Genomic DNA, 15,935 nt, shown 5'->3' with positions numbered 1-15,935 from the left:
TGGTGCGCCCGCATCTGGAGTACTGCGTCCAATATTGGTCGCCATGCCTAAAGAAGGATATGGCGATATTCGATAGGGTTCAGAAGAGAGCGACACGTTTGATAAAAGTATGGAAAACCTTTCATACGCCGAAAGATTGGAGAAACTGGGGCTCTTTTCCCTGGAGAAGCAGAGACTTAGAGGGGACATGATAGAGACTTACAAGAGAAAGTGGAAAGGGACAGATTCTTCAAATTTTCGAAAACTACAAGAATGAGAGGCCATTCGGAAAAATTAAGAGGGGATAGATTCAGAACCAATGCTAGGAAGTTCTTCTTCACCCAACGTGTGGATACCTGGAATGCGCTTCCAGAGGGTATGACAGGACAAGGTACGGTATTGGAGTTCAAGAAGGGTTTGGACAATTTTCTGAAGAAAAAGGGGATAGAAGGGTATAGATAGAGGGTTACTATACAGGTCCTGGACCTGGTGGCCCCCCACGTGAGCGGACTGCTGGGCATGAGAGACCTCTGGTCTGACCCAGCAGAGGCATTTCTTATGTTCTTATATTGCTTTCTCTCCATATGTGAAGTGAACAGGAGTCTTCTTGTGCATATTTAAAAAAACATTACTTATTTCACCATAACTTGATGAATGTGTTTGGTTAGTCTTACTTGGGCCCGCAGCTTGCCCTCGCACACAGTACATATTATGGCAGTGGTAGGATTTGAGAATACCCTGTCAGAAGATGCTGAAATCTTTAGCCTCTGGGGCTCTGGGCCTTCTAGGACTACCGTCTAGAATCAATGGGTTAAAGAGATTAGCTCTATCCAGAGAGGGACACAGGAGAGTGCTGTGGACGTAGCTAAAGCCTTTTACTAAGCGTAACCAGAACCTGAACCCTACAAAGAGAGAAAGGGAGCTGAGAGTCCTGAGAAGAAAAGAGCAAAGGCAGGGTCCAAGAATATGAAGGACCAGAAATTGCCTTCTAGCCTGGCATCTCCAAGAACAGGGTCAGATGCTAGAGACCTTCATTCCCCCAAACCCAGCATACTCCACTGATCCAGTTGGATCACTGGTTTTAGATGTGAAAAGAGAGGGCACATTGCCAAGTGACTGCCAAAAGCTTGATGAAGAGGCCATTGAAGTGTTCACTCCACATTCTTGCAATTTTGTGGAGGCCTCTCAACCCAAAAGCAGGAACTGTAATGGAAATTGAACTGAATAGGAACCTTTATCAGGTGCTGATAAAACTCTAGCAATGTCAAGGCCCTCATTTGGAGAGAAGTGGTTACCTGACTGCAAGTAAACTATGAGTGGACTGTTACATTATCATGTATGCATGGGAACCAAAGACAATATCATACAGCTCAAATATCATAAACCTCAAAACTCCAGTTGGGTAAGCCCACCTGGAAATGGCAGTCTTGCCATGGATTCCCTACCCAGTTGTCATGTGTCCTCAGGGGTCTTATAGGGTCCTTGGCTGTTTTAAATATAAAAACATGAAATTTACAAGAAATCCAAGGACCCTAAAAGAATCCTGAGGAAGGCATTTCATTTTGTCAAAGCATGGCCCATATTGGGTCATTTGTATTTTATAAATTACAGTATTTGTTTTTTATCTTATGAGTCAATTGTGACTATATACATCCTTTGCGGATTATTTTTTTAATTATTGCTTTTAAGTTATTTGGACGCTTATTAAACTACAAACTGGTACATCTGATCTTCTGTTCCACAATCCATTTGTTGTTTTGCTGCTTCATTTCCTTTGTGGAACCTTTTTGTGCTATTAGAATTTTTCTGCACCTCAGATCAGGAATTGTCAGTATAAAAAAAAAGTGTTAAGCCTTTGGGGCTTGTGTGCACTTCTCTGCATTGAGGGGTAATAGTTAATATGTTCATTGTCAAAGTATTCAAATGACAGTGAGATATATAAGCATATATTCTTACACACACATTTTTGCATGCAAAATTACTTTCTGAATTTCAGTAACACTGATATGGAACTACTCAATTGTTTCAAGTGTTAAAGGGCTGCCTTCAGTACTTCTGAAACAAAACAATGAGCATATTATACTTGCCTATTACTGCCCAGTGCATTCTGCTGCCATGCCTTTATATCTGGTGACTGGTAACCAGGTGTGGTTGGTGCTTGCGGGAGCACAGAACTCTGTGATGAAGCAATTCGAGGTGATACTAGAGGACTATTTGGGCTGAGAGAAGGTGCAAAAGTGGGGTCACCCTGCTGACCTATACCTGGAGAACAAAATGCACAGATTAGTTCAATTTCAATTTATCTTCTCTGGTTTTATATCATAACATTATGAGCCTGATATTATTCCATATCTGCCAGCAGAACCAATGTATCAATGCAATAAACAATTATAAAACCATTTTCCTACACCATTTTATGTCCGCATTTTGAAAATGAGAGAGAGCTGCAATAAATTCTCAGTTTATGTTGATGATTAAAATATGTTTGACATCACAAATTTTATACCTACAAAACTTTTGTTTGTTATGACTGTTGCAATCAAATATAATACATTTATTTTCTGGATTAGGCAGCTACTCTTTTCTAGTTCTGCTGTGCAAGCACAGTATTTTGATAGCCAATAATGCAGAACATTTTTTATTTATTTAAAAATAATTTATATTACTGTACATACTCCATTCTGAGTGGATCACAATAGAAACACCAGCAATTATTCATTAAAAACATGCACTATATCTTAAGAGCATACGAGTTGCCATACTGGGACAGATTGAAGGTCCATCAAGCCCAGTATCCTGTTTCCAACAGTGGCCAACCCAGGTCAAAAAATACCTTGCAAGATCCAAAGTAGAAAAACAGATTTTATGCTGCTTTTCCTTAGAATAAGCAGTGGATTTCCCCAAAACATCTTAATAATGGCTTATGGACTTCTCTTTTAGGAAATTATCCAAACCTTTTAAAAACCCTGCTAAGCTAACTGCTTTCACTACATTCTATGACAAACTGACTTCTTTCCCAAGGTTTGCCACAGGGAAATGTAGGAAAGTATACAAACCCCAGTGCAGAAGGGCTGACCAGGTCAGTGCTCAAGACAATAAGTTAGCTGACTACCCTGTGAATAAGGATGAGGAAATGGAAATAGAACAGGAAAGCTTAGACTTACCTGAAGCAGTCCCAAAGCCAGGCAAGAAGAATCTGCCTTGCAATTGTCCAGTGCCTGTACGGAAGAAAGCTCACAAGCAGTTTCCCCTCAGAGAAACGGCACTGGCTGAGGAAGGAATCCCTTCCCCCATCCAAAGCCAAGGGGGAGTAGTTCTTTTCCTCAGCTTAAAGCCAGGCTCGTCAGAGAGCAAGGGGGAGGTGGAGCAGAACGAGGCTTGGCAGAAAGAGCAGGACAAGAGCAGAGACAGGAAATGCAGGACAGGGCTGAGCTGGCCTCAGACCCTGCAGGGCAGTTCATCAGCACAGATTGGGAGATGACTGAGGAGCAGACTGGTAATTTGGCCACATAATTCCTTACCCCAGAGCCAATGGTGGTGGAAGAGAGTAGTGCTGTGGAGGAAAGCTGGCCAGAGGAAATGGAGAGTTGAACACACTGTGAAAAGGTCTGTGAAAAGGGTTTTCTTTCTGACTGTGTTTTTCTGTTTTCTCATTGAGTTAATGACTGTGGGAGTTATCAAGGAACGTAATCCTGTACTGCAGTTTGCACATGTGAGTTTGCTGGACTTTGTGAAAGACAGTAATCTCCTCTTCAGGAAATGTGCCCAGCCAAACCAAACACTAGGCTGTAAATTCTAGCCAAGTTAAACCCAGAGGTTCCTGATTTCAGGACTCCATGCAAGAGCCCAGCTGTGAATTGATTGCCATAGCAACTAGGTAATTAAATTAGCCTGCCTGCCTCTTAGGAAAAGGGGATTAATCCTCTCAGGGTAAAGCCTGCTTGTGTCTATGTGGAAAGTCCAGCCCAGCTGGAGAGAGTGAGTGCACTATAGGAAAAGCACAGAATGTCTCTTAGGCATGAATATGAATGTGTCCTCTGTAGGCGCAAACAAATAAACGAGAACTCCTTATGTATAGAAGAGAAGACTTTCAACCAGAGAGGTGCTCAGAACCTTGAACAAAGGTGATGAAAAACACTAACTGGGAAAGAACCCCTATAAGAGCCTGCTGGAGTGAGCCTGCTTCCTAACCACCCATGCAAGCTAAGTTTCAGCACATTATTAGAAATACGCTTTGCTTATATTATATATATACCGGTATTTTTGACACCAGTTAAGTTTTTGCACAAGTTTTTCACGGATTTCTTTCTTCCAATGGAGAAGATGCAATGATAGAGCATTGAAACACTTTTAGGGGGTTCTTCCCCAGTTAGTGTTTTTCATCACCTTTGTTCAAGGTTCTGAGCACCTCTCTGGTTGAAAGTCTTCTCTTCTATACATAAGGAGTTCTCCTTTATTTTTGTTTATTTGTTTGGTTCTATCTTTTGGGAGACTACTTTCTATACTATTGACCCAGTATATTTGATTGGGAATCCTCTGTAGGCTCTACAGTGAAAAGTTATTTTTGCCAACTATTTCACCTCTGAGCCTTATGAAGAACTAAATGACTGTATATGATTGGCCAAGCAAGCTCAAAGCTGATTCCTGAGTGATAGTGAGTGAAATGAACTTTTTCTTTTTGGTTTTGTATTATGTTCCTGCTACCAGGGAAACTTGGAGTGGCACAGTGATTCTATGGCCAGTTGCCAAATAAAAGCTTATGTTTTTGCACCCACGCCATTCTGACAAATGTGTTTTCTTCAAAGCCCTTGGGAGTAAACTTAGTTAGGCATTTGCCTAGAGGCGGCCAACTTGAAAGGACACCCTAATTCTAAAGGGACCACGCCAGTAGCCAACATCGTGTCACTACCCGACGGCTCAGGGTGTCCACAGAGAGCACGGCTGTGACAATTCTCGGCAACAAATTCCAGACTTTCACTACATTCTCCGGCAACAAGTTCCAGAGTTTAACGAAAGATTAGGTTCTTACCTTTGCTAATCTTCATTCTTGTAAATCCACACTTTATTCTTGGATCAGTGGGTTATTTCTGTCTACCTGCCAGGACTTTGTAGAAAGCCTCAAACGTCAGAGACTTAAATCCCTCCCTCTCTTACCTCATCACTGTCCCTGCAACCTCAGTCTTAAAGCAGCCAGGAACATCTGTAGAGGATAACAAGCGTGAGGGGAATGGGGAGACTCCTCGGCAAATAAATCAATTCTGATCATATCAACAAATGCAAAACATCAATAATAAAAAATGAGAGAACAGGTTACGAAATATTAGAAACCTGAATGACAAAACAGTGCTATAGGGAGATACAGCCCTCACTGTCAAAAGGGGTGCCTCAACCAGGGACCCCCTCCCACCAAACTAAGTGCTAAACCCATTCTGATGGCACTCTTATAAAGGGTTCCCTGAATAAAATGTGGATTTACAAGAAAGAAGATTAGCAAAGTTAAGAACCTAATCTTTCATTCTTGTACAATCCCACTTTATTACGGGACCAGTGGGATGTAACAGAGCAGTCCTGAAAAATCAGGGTGGGACTGATGAGCCCGCTGCCAAAACAGAGACACCAAAAGCAGCGTCCTGCTTGACCGCCACATCGATCCTGTAGAACTTGGTGAACATATGCAAGTCTCATCCACAGAAACAGCTGACGACTCTGCCCAAGAGGACGAAACACCTCTGGTAGAATGAGCCCACACTGCGAGGTGGGCTTCTTTTCAACCGCCACATAAGCTGTTAAAATGGCCATAAGAATTCACCTGGAAATGGTGGCCTTAGAAGCAAGCCTATCTTTGTGGGCAGGACACCTCAGAACAAACAGATGGTCAGAGGTGAAACTCGTTGGTGACTCCCAGATATCACAACAAAATCCTGCCACGTTCAAAGACAATAACACCTGGTCCTGCTCCCTCAAACCAGAGGACAGGGAAGGTGCAAGTCGCAGAGCACCCTATAGAAAATGAGCCACATCCAGATGAGCTGCCAATGAGTCCCTCAGAGGAGGAAGGCCCATACATGAAAGACCAGCAATCTGCACATGGAGCAAAGCTACCGCTAGGCCCTTCTTCAGGCCATCCTGCAGAAACTCCAGGACCCGAGGAATTGATGTAAAAGACAGGTCCACTTGTCTCCAAGCCTTTGCATAGGCTGCCACTATGGACTTCCTTTTGCAGTGAAGCAATGTGGCAATCACAGCTGAAGAATAACCCCTAGCTAGTTAAGGCCACATACTCAAAAGTCATGCCGTAAGACCAAAACAATCCAGATCCTGCATCGTAATTGAACTCTGTGTGAGGAGGCGAGAATGACTAGGTAGATGGAGTCCCCAATCCTTCTAAAGAAGAACCGAGTTGGCATACCATGGCTACCTTGGCAAATCGGGTGTAACCAGGATCACAGGACCTCTGTGGGCTACTATCTGCCTCAACAGATGCCCTATCATGGAGGGAAGACAGAGGAGATCTCCTGTGGCCAGGCCTGAACCATAGTGTCCAGGCCTGCGCTGATGGCCTCGCGACAGCGACTGAAGAATCGATCCTCTTTCCTGTTGGTTGCAGTTGCCATGAGATCAAATGTGGGACACCCTCACTGATCTATTATGCAATCGAATGCTCTTTGAGACAGGGGCCACTCTCTGGGGTCTAGTGTCTGATGACTGAGAAAATCTGCTTGAATAGTGCCACGAGGTATCTCTCCCCCCAAGAGAAAAGAATCAACGCCTCCACACTCAGGGAGGGACTCCTTGTGCCCACCTTCTGACTGACTTTGTCACAGTCTGAGAAGACACAGATGGCCCGATGACGGAGACGACCCTCGAAGTGGAGAAGAGCCAGCTGAATCGCCTGAATCTCTAAGCGATTGATCAACCACTTACACTCTGAGGGTGCCCACTGGGGCTGAACAGGGATGGTCATACACACCGCTCCCCAGCTTTTAAGACTCACATTTGTAGAAAAAATTATCCAATCTGAAATCTGGAAGGGAAGGCCCCTGGAAAGCGAGAGGAGTCGCAACAACCATGCAAGACTGCTCTGCGCCACTGTCGTCCAGGACAGGGATACATGTAAAGGATTCCAGCACGAAAGCAGAGCATCCTGTAGTGGGCGCAGAAGGGCTGTGGCCCAAAGGACCACATTGATCATTGTCATCATGGTCCCCAGAAACTGGAGGTACTGCCATGCCATCGGAACCAGAGTGGCCAGAAGGCCCCTGACAACCTGTTGAAGCTTTTCCTGACCGGACACAGGCAGGAACACTTTGTTCTGTCCCATGTGAAATCAAACTCCCAGGTATTCCAAATCCTGTGTTGGCTCGAGGTGACCCTGAAGTTGATCACCCAGCCCATGCATGCACTGCAGCAACTGTACTACCTGATGAACAGTCTGACGCCCCTCAGACAGCAAGGGAGCTCTGATCAACCAGTCATAGAAACATAGAAGATGACGGCAGAAAAGGGCTACAGCCCATCAAGTCTGCCCACTCTGCTTACCCACCCCCTGTCTATGCCCTAATGACCCAATTTCCTTATCTTGACCCTCGTAGGGATCCCACATGGGTATCCCATTTATTTTTAAAGTCTGGCATGCTGTCTGCCGCGATCACCTGCACTGGAAGCTTGTTCCAATGATCAACCACTCTCTCTGTGAAGAAATACTTTCTGGTGTCGCCATGAAATTTTCCGCCCCTGAGTTTGAGCGGGTGCCCTCTTGTGGCCGAGGGTCCCTTGAGAAAGAAAATATCATCTTCCAGTTCGACACGTCCCGTGAGGTACTTAAATGTTTCGATCATGTCTCCCCTCTCCCTACGTTCCTCAAGAGTGTAGAGCTGCAATTTGTTCAGTCTCTCTTCGTACGGATGAACCAGATCACCCAGGGAGTGAAGATGGACCACCACCACCATCATCACTTCATTCATGAGGTACTGATTTGTACTTCATTTTAATTTATTTTAATATTAGTTTTCAGATTTGGCTTTGAAGCTCACTGGATTAAATAGGTCTTCTCTCGATTTGTGGTAGACTCATAATTTTTAGAATTATGGAGTCAGTGTTATGGGTATTATGTTTATTGTTTATTTCAAATTCCAATTTAATACACTCAACTACTGTTTCTTTTTCCAACCCGCTGGAACACTGTTTGAGCAAAGACACCGTTTAGGTCAGAAAATTCCAGTGATTGTTGGAAATAGAAAAAAATTACCGTAGAAGACTAGTTTTTGGAAGGAATCAAAATGCACCTAAGTCTGTCTCACCATCTAATAGGAAGTCAGATCTGTACACTGAATCTCTTACTCCAGTACCAGCACTTTATTGCAATGCCAGATCGGTGTGCAACAAGCAACAGATTATTAAAGATTTACTTTTAGACACTGACCCTGGTCTAATGTTTATCACCGAGACTTGGATTGATCAAAGGGATTTTTTATTTTTACTCAAAATGAGCTCTGTCCACAAGGTGTCCATAGTATTTTTACCTCTAGGAGGGATAAACAGGGTGGGGGATTAGGGCTGATTTTTAGGTCATTCTTTAATGTCTCTCTTATAGACAAAGCCTGCCACCCTGAACTTGAATATATGATAGTGTCATTCAAAGAGGAGTTATGTCAGGATCCTTTAAGAATATTGTTGTTATACCGTCCCCCTGTGCCTTGGAAGGATTCTATAGAATTGATCTCCAACATTATAACAGGAGCTCTGTTGAAGTACCCAAGGTTGTTGATTATTGGAGATATTCACTTACACTTAGATGACACTACCAACAAAGATACCTTAGATTTTGTCTCATTTCTGAACTCTCTTAGTTTATCACTACCTACAAAAGCCATTACATATTAAAAAGGTCACATGTTAGATCTCATCAGTTGTATGGATTTTATGTACCAACAAACTGGGCTAGATGAGGTTCATTGGTGGAGGGTTCCCTGGTCAGACCACCTTCTTGGGGAATTCTGTCTTCCCATCTTTATGTCCCCTATTAATGATTATATACAACAGAAACCAATGGTAACTATTAGGAAAAAGATCTGTACTAACCTTTTCTGGTCCAATTTGTTAAAAGTATTACCATGTATTTCTCCTGACAAATCGTCAGAAAATATATGGAAGGAATGGAAGGAAATATCTGAAAATATCTTTCAAGTCTTATCCCCATTAACAACTAAATCAGTGTGTTATGCTCGGAAGGCACCCTGGTATACATCATACCACCATGAGCTAAAACAGGGGTGCAGAAAATTGGAACCGAAATGGAAAAAAACATAGAATCTGACAAACAGATCTGGAGAGTTAACATCAAGAATTATAACCTAGAGATTAAGACCGCAAGAAAAAACTATTATGGTATTCAGTTCAGATAATCAAAGTAACGCCCTTTTTAAACACTGGTGCTCACTAACCTCAGAGAGTGTAAGATCAAAGCAAAACTGTATACCAACTGCAGAGGACTTAGCAAAAAAATTTAACAATAAAATTACACTTATTAGAGACACTTTTCCTGCTATAGACCCTGACGATTTTCTTTTAAGCCCTAGTGGGCAAATGATAATTCCAGTGGATCGTTTTTGGAATAATTTTGATTGTTTCAGAAACTCAAGTTTTAGAATAAATCTCCAGGCCCTGACGGGTTTATTACTGAATTTTATTCATCTTTTAAACATATACTTGCCCCGTATATACAACAATTTTTTACAAATTTGATATCACAAGGATCCTCAGTTTGTAACCAATTACAGAACACTTTCCATGATGCTAAAATCTATGCCACGATACTTGCGACTAGATTACAACAAGTAATACCACTCTTGATTACCACAGACCAAACTGGATTTATCAAAGGCAGACACTCTTTTAACAACTCCTGTATGTTATTGAATGTTATTGCAGCATCTCAATCTTCTACTCAAAAATTTACACTTATCGGGCATGATGCTGAAAAGGCGTTTGATAGAGTGGAATGGCCTTTTATTTATGCTACATAACACAAATTTGGTATTCCTGATCATTTTATTAACATGATAATGGTATTAATAGTCACATCTCTGATTTCTTCAAACCCTCTAGAGGCACTCGTCAAGGATGCCCGTTGTCCCCGGTGCTCTTTAATTTATCAGTGGAAATGCTTTTGGTGGCTATAAGAGCAAAATCAGATATTCAAGGATTTAAATACTGCGGTTGTGAAATCAAACTTGCTGCGTATACAGATGACGTTATGCTGTGCTGTGTATAAAACAGGAAAATCAAATCCACTAATGAAAGACAAGAAGTGGAGTTTTCCTATATAGACTGGTGGATTCAAATGTATGGTAAAAATATCCTTTATTTCATCCAGCAACAACTCAATGACTCAACATGTACATGTTTCGGCCAGAACGGCCTGCCTCAGGAGTCTTAAAAAGCCACGAGGTGGATATGAATAAATTGGTCCACAATGGAACATCATGATTGCTAAATCAAAGATGGCTAAATAAATGATGCCACACAAAAACTTGGAAGTAAATGCTGGAGCCGAAATAACATTTGTTTGCATTCCAGACTCTATCCAACACACCATCAGGTAACTGAGTCCTATGTGCAGATCTCTGGCTATAAATTAAATATGACTAAGTATCAATTAATGCCTCTGAACTGCAATGGAGATAAACAAAATATCAACTCCTTTGGTTTTGTTTGGAATGCAAACAAATTGAAGTATTTAGGTTTTTTTCATAGGTCCAACTTTGGAGGATACGGAAAAACTAAACGAGGCTTACATGCTATTCATAATAAAGAACTTAATACATAAATGGTCACCATTAAAAATTACCTGGTGGGGGTGCTTGGCCACGATTAAAATGATGATTCAACCCCAAATCAACTATGTATTAAGAATGTATACTGTGTTATCGAAAAATTGTTAAACGAATTCTTGTGGAAAAATAGCCAATCATGGATAGCATTGCACAAACTCAAAAATGATAAATCGAACGGTGGAGTCAACTTTCCAGACTTTTAAAAATATCATCAAGCCTTCATATTGTGTCAGGGCTCATCATGGCTTCATAATAAAACTACATCTGACCACCCCCCCTTGGCTGTCTCTGGAAAAAATCTTATATGGTACCAACAATCTTGCTTGCATCCTGTCAATATCCTCCTCTCTAAATTGTATTTTCCATTCAACGTATAAGGTTCTCTTACAATTTGATAGCATTATGAAAATCAAATGGAAGGACACCACATTGATTTCATTATGGAACAATAACACTTAAAAATCAATAACATCGTCTTGAATTGGCATATTTGGCAAAAATGTGATATCTGGACACTTCAAGATCTTTTATGTAATAATTGATAGTTGGCTTTTGATAAATTTAATCTACCAGCCCATCAATATATTAATTAGCTTCAATTAAAACTCTGTGTGTGTGCTTCAATTCCAGAACTTCTAAAATTGAAATCAATACCTGATCTCCTTCAAAATGTTATTACTATAGCTCCATTTAAAGGTGTTGCCTCTAAATGGTATGCTTTATTGAGACAAATTTCACCTGTGTCTATATCACTAATGATGAGTGCATGGCATTTGGATTTAGACATTTCCGCTGATGAGCTTTGGCAGAAAGTGTGGACCTGAGTATTCAAGTCTATTAGATCGGCTCCACTCCTTCAATCAATATACTTTCTACTATATCCATCCCACTGGACTCCGCATAAACTCGCTAAATTTTCCAAAGAAGGCTCCAATCTATGCTGGTCCTGTGGAAAATTTGAAGGTACACTGCCGCACATGTTACACCAATGCTCACATATTAAACTGTATTGGGATAAAGTCTGGAACACCATATCCACCATTCTATGAGGAACGTAGGGAGAGAGGAGAGAGGAGACATGATCGAGACGTTTAAGTATATTACCGGCCGTTTCGAGATGGAAGAAGAGATTCTCTTTCTCAAAGGACCCTCAGCCACAAGAGGGCATCCGCTCAAACTCAGGGGCGGGAAATTTCATGGCGACACCAGGAAATATTTCTTCACCGAGAGAGTGGTTGATCCTTGGAACGAGCTCCCGGTGCAGGTGATCGAGGCAAACAGCGTGCAAGAATTTAAGAACAAATGGGATGCCCATGTGGGATCCCTTAGAGCGGGGGTCAGCAACCCGCGGCTCCAGAGCCGCATGCGGCTCTTTTCCACTTTTGCCGCAGCTCCGGTAGTGTGTCACGCAGGCATGCAGCTTACAAGTCCGGCGTTGCGGCGGGAAATAGCCATGCTGAGCAGTGAGCTCAGCACGTACACAGATGAAAGCCTTGCTTGCTGATTGGTCCGGCGGCCCCGCCCCGCCGTGCCGCCGGACCAATTAGCAAGCAAGGCTTTCATCTGTGTACGTGCTGAGCTCACTGCTCAACATGGCTATTTCCCGCCACGACGCCGGACTTGTAAGCTGCACGCCTGCATCGCCAGAATTTAGGTAGGCTGTTTTCATCCCCGTGGGAGTCCCGTGGGCCAGGGGGCGTCCCCGTGGGAGTCCCGTGGGTCAGGGGGGCATCCCCGTGGGCCAGGGGGAACAGGGAGACAGAAAGAAAAAGTTGGGGGAGAGAATGAGGTCTGGAGGAGAGGAAACATACAGGAGGCTGAAAGAAAGGAAGATATAGTGAGATGGACACAAAGAAGGGTGATGCTGGAAAATAGGTGGAATGGTAATTCTGACAAACACAGAAGGGAAATGCTGGATCAAGGAGAGATGGGGCTCAGGCTGGATGGAATGAGGAGAAATGCCTTGTTGGCCCGGAACTTCCTCTCCTACGTCAGAATTGACGTCAGGGAGCAGAATGCTGGTCAGCGAGACGCTTCTGCAGGGAAAGCTTGGGACGGCGGTGGCTTGGGGGCTATTCCCCGATGGCGGTGGCAGCAAGCCGAGTGGCTTGGGGGAGGGCACGGAGAAAGAAAGAAAGGGGGCAGACAGAGACAGAAAGAAGGGGGAACAGGTTTTGCGGCTCCAAGTTTTTTTTTCTTTTCGAAAACGGGTCCAAGTGGCTCTTTATGTCTTAAAGGTTGCAGACCCCTGCCTTAGAGGGTTAAGCCAAGGGAACCTGTCACCAGGAGTGGGATCCCTAGGATAGTAGACTTGAGGGTAGGTCAGTAGAGTGGGCAGACCTGATGGGCTATGGCCCTTATCTGCCATCATCTTCTATGTTTCTATGTTTCCATACATCTTAAAATTTTTATTCTTGGACCACATGGTCTCACATACTCTATATCCGAGCCCAATGCCCATTTACTTAACATCTAATTATCCTTGGCTATTAAAAACATCTTGCACTGTTGGAAGGACTTATCTAAGGTAGAATACATCGTATGGTGGAACATGGTATGAAAAACCAACAATTTCGAAAGTGTAATAGTTGAAAAACATCATTCTATTAGTTCTTTTCTCAGAGTATGGAGACCTGTTCAACTTTATTGTAACTTGGACCGTTGACATAAATTACCTCAATGTAATATATATATATTTATAAAAAATAAAATGCTAAGCGCGCATGTGCACTCCTGCCTGCGTGTTCCGTGGCAGGCAGGAGAGCACATGGGCGCTTACAACGGTCCCACACTCGAGCGCTGTGGGCCGACTCTTTTACGCTGCACGGCCGAACTCTGCAGCTCCTCTCAAGAGCCTCACCAGCACTCCAGCGCTGTAGCCATCGAACTCACAGCCACACCAAAGCGCCAGTTCCTCTATGGCAGCTAGCGTAGTGAGGGGCTGGGACTTAGGAGAAGGAGAGCAGGCCCAGGATTTGGCCGGCTCCGGCCAGGCAAGACCCCCCTTCCCCGCCGCACGCAGGCCCCGGCAGTCCCCGCCAGCAAGAGGAGGGCTTCGAGGGAGCCGGCTGTCGGCGGAGGGCAGATGCGGACCCAGGACGGACTTGCTCCAGCTCGCGCCACCTTCAAAATTAAAAATAAATGGCCCCACACCGCCTCCCTGCTCGCGCAGACCTCCATCAACAAGAAATGGCACTACCATTTGAAGTTTATTTTAAAAGTTTAAAGTCGCTGCGGCTCCTCTCATGAGCCGCACCTGCGTCAGAGAAGGCTTCCAATGCAGGCAGCGATCGTGAGAAGAGCCGCCGCGGCAACTTTAAAAATAAACTTCAAATGGTAGTGCCGTGTTTCCGTTTCCGGCTGTGCCCTTGCCATCTCTTTTGCTTTCTCCCTAGCCCCCAGTGCCCTACGGGTCTGTACCTTTGTATTTATCCTTTCGAGTGCACTTTTTAATACTTGAGGCAGCAAAACAGCCATGCAGGTGGTGCCTGAGCAACAAGCCTGTCTTGCTGTCTTATCCCACCAGGCCATCTGTTTCTTAAGGATTAATTATGTGACAAGAATAAATAGGGAGCCGATGCAGAAGCTATGTGGAGGGAGACAGCAGAAAGGGGAGAGGTAAGTGGTACATGCTGAGAGGGAGACCAAGGCAGGAACTGAGGAAGATCCAAAGGCAATTGTCTGACTGGTATAAGGAAAAGAAAGAAGGGAAGAGATGGAAAAAGACCAAAAAAATTAGCTATAGGGGCCTCTACAGACGCAGAAAAAAAGAGTAGGGATGTGAATTAATTAGATTCAGTTCATTTAGACAGCTTAAAAATGTTAATGCATGTAAACCTAAAAACCAACATATTTTCAACTGATCTAAGTGCATTAGAAAGTTCTAATGTTCATAACCTGAGCACATTAAAGACGAATATGGGGAGCAAATCATAGTTTGTATAGAAATATATAAATTCTTATTGTTTTTAATAGACCCCCTAACGCTAGCGGTACACCGAAACATGGCGCGTATCGGTTTCTTCAATAAAGTTTGACTGTCAACCCATTCCGGTACGTCTCTAAGCAATCTTCTCTAGTGGCAGAGTGGTGCGCGGGGCTAACTGCCTGGTCCTGCACTGCTTCCCGCGAGAACTGAGCTCTCGCAGGAGGTGGCGCGGGACCGGGCAGGCGGCCTTGTGAGCCGCTCTGCTGCTGGAGAGGAGGAGATGGCCGTGTCAGCTGACCAGGCAGGCAGCCTTGTGCGCCGCTCTGTCGCCAGAGAGGCAACAGCGTCCAGCGAGAGAGGGCAGTGGAATTGAGATAAGGTAACCAGGGCCTGCTGAATTAAAAATAGGCACTGGGAGGGGGGGGGGGGAATTAGGTGCGGGGGCAGGACCTGCTGAATTAAAAATAGATACCGGGTGTGGGGGGGGGGGGGGTGAGGCTGGATTCTGCCTGCCCTGTCCCTACCTGCCTGCCAGCCACTAGGCCTGCCTGCCCTGTCCCTACCTGCCTGCCCAGCCATTAGACCACCAGAGGGGGGATAGGGTACAGAGCCTAGTAGGGAGGGGAGACAGGGTACAGAGCCTGGCAAGGAGTGTGAGGCTGGGTGTAGGGCAGGGGTGTCAAAGTCCCCAGTCGGGTTTTTGGATTTCCCCAGTGAATATGGATGCGATCTATTTGCATGCATTGCTTTCATTGTATGCTAATAGATCTCATGCATATTAATTGGGGAAATCCTGAAAACCCGACTGGATTGCGGCCCTCGAGGAGGGACTTTGACACCCCTGGTGTTGAGCCTGGCAGGAAGAATTTGGTTCAGAATGTTTTTTTTTCCTTGTTTTCCTCCGCTAAATCTAGGGTGCATCTTATGGTCCAAAAAATATGGTAATTAAGTCATTTGGGATGCTCATTCAGAACTCTCTTTCATATTTCATACGTATACTCTCAGCTGAAATTATATGTACTGGCCCTGCTGGATATGAGATACTAGTTGTATTGGCTTAAAATAAAAACTATCTCCCTGCTTATTAACTGTGATATGTACAACTAGTCTGTTTCATGTTTGAGTTATCTTTTGTATATTTATTATAATTATCTGTATACTTTGTATATTTATTTTGAAAAATAAAAATGATT

At 43.8% G+C, this 15,935-nt stretch overlaps 1 protein-coding gene across 17 annotated transcripts in view; it reads right to left on the bottom strand.

Annotated features, from left to right (window-relative positions):
* NCOA1 (nuclear receptor coactivator 1) overlaps window positions 1-15,935 on the bottom strand; it is a 631,796-nt gene that overhangs the window by 136,684 nt on the left and 479,177 nt on the right. For all 17 annotated transcript variants that reach the window (XR_004538963.1, XR_004538966.1, XR_004538965.1 and 14 more), the window contains one exon: window positions 2,067-2,241. Coding sequence is in view for 13 of the 17 variants with exons in the window: in XM_033939863.1 (XP_033795754.1) it covers window positions 2,067-2,241 (175 nt within the window). In the remaining 4 variants the exon portion in view is untranslated. The remainder of the gene's footprint in view (window positions 1-2,066; window positions 2,242-15,935) is intronic.

This window comes from Geotrypetes seraphini, chromosome 3 (assembly GCF_902459505.1).
Source record: "Geotrypetes seraphini chromosome 3, aGeoSer1.1, whole genome shotgun sequence".
Classification (NCBI taxonomy): Eukaryota; Metazoa; Chordata; class Amphibia; order Gymnophiona; family Dermophiidae; genus Geotrypetes; species Geotrypetes seraphini.
This window is presented reverse-complemented; position numbering and strand designations above follow the sequence as displayed.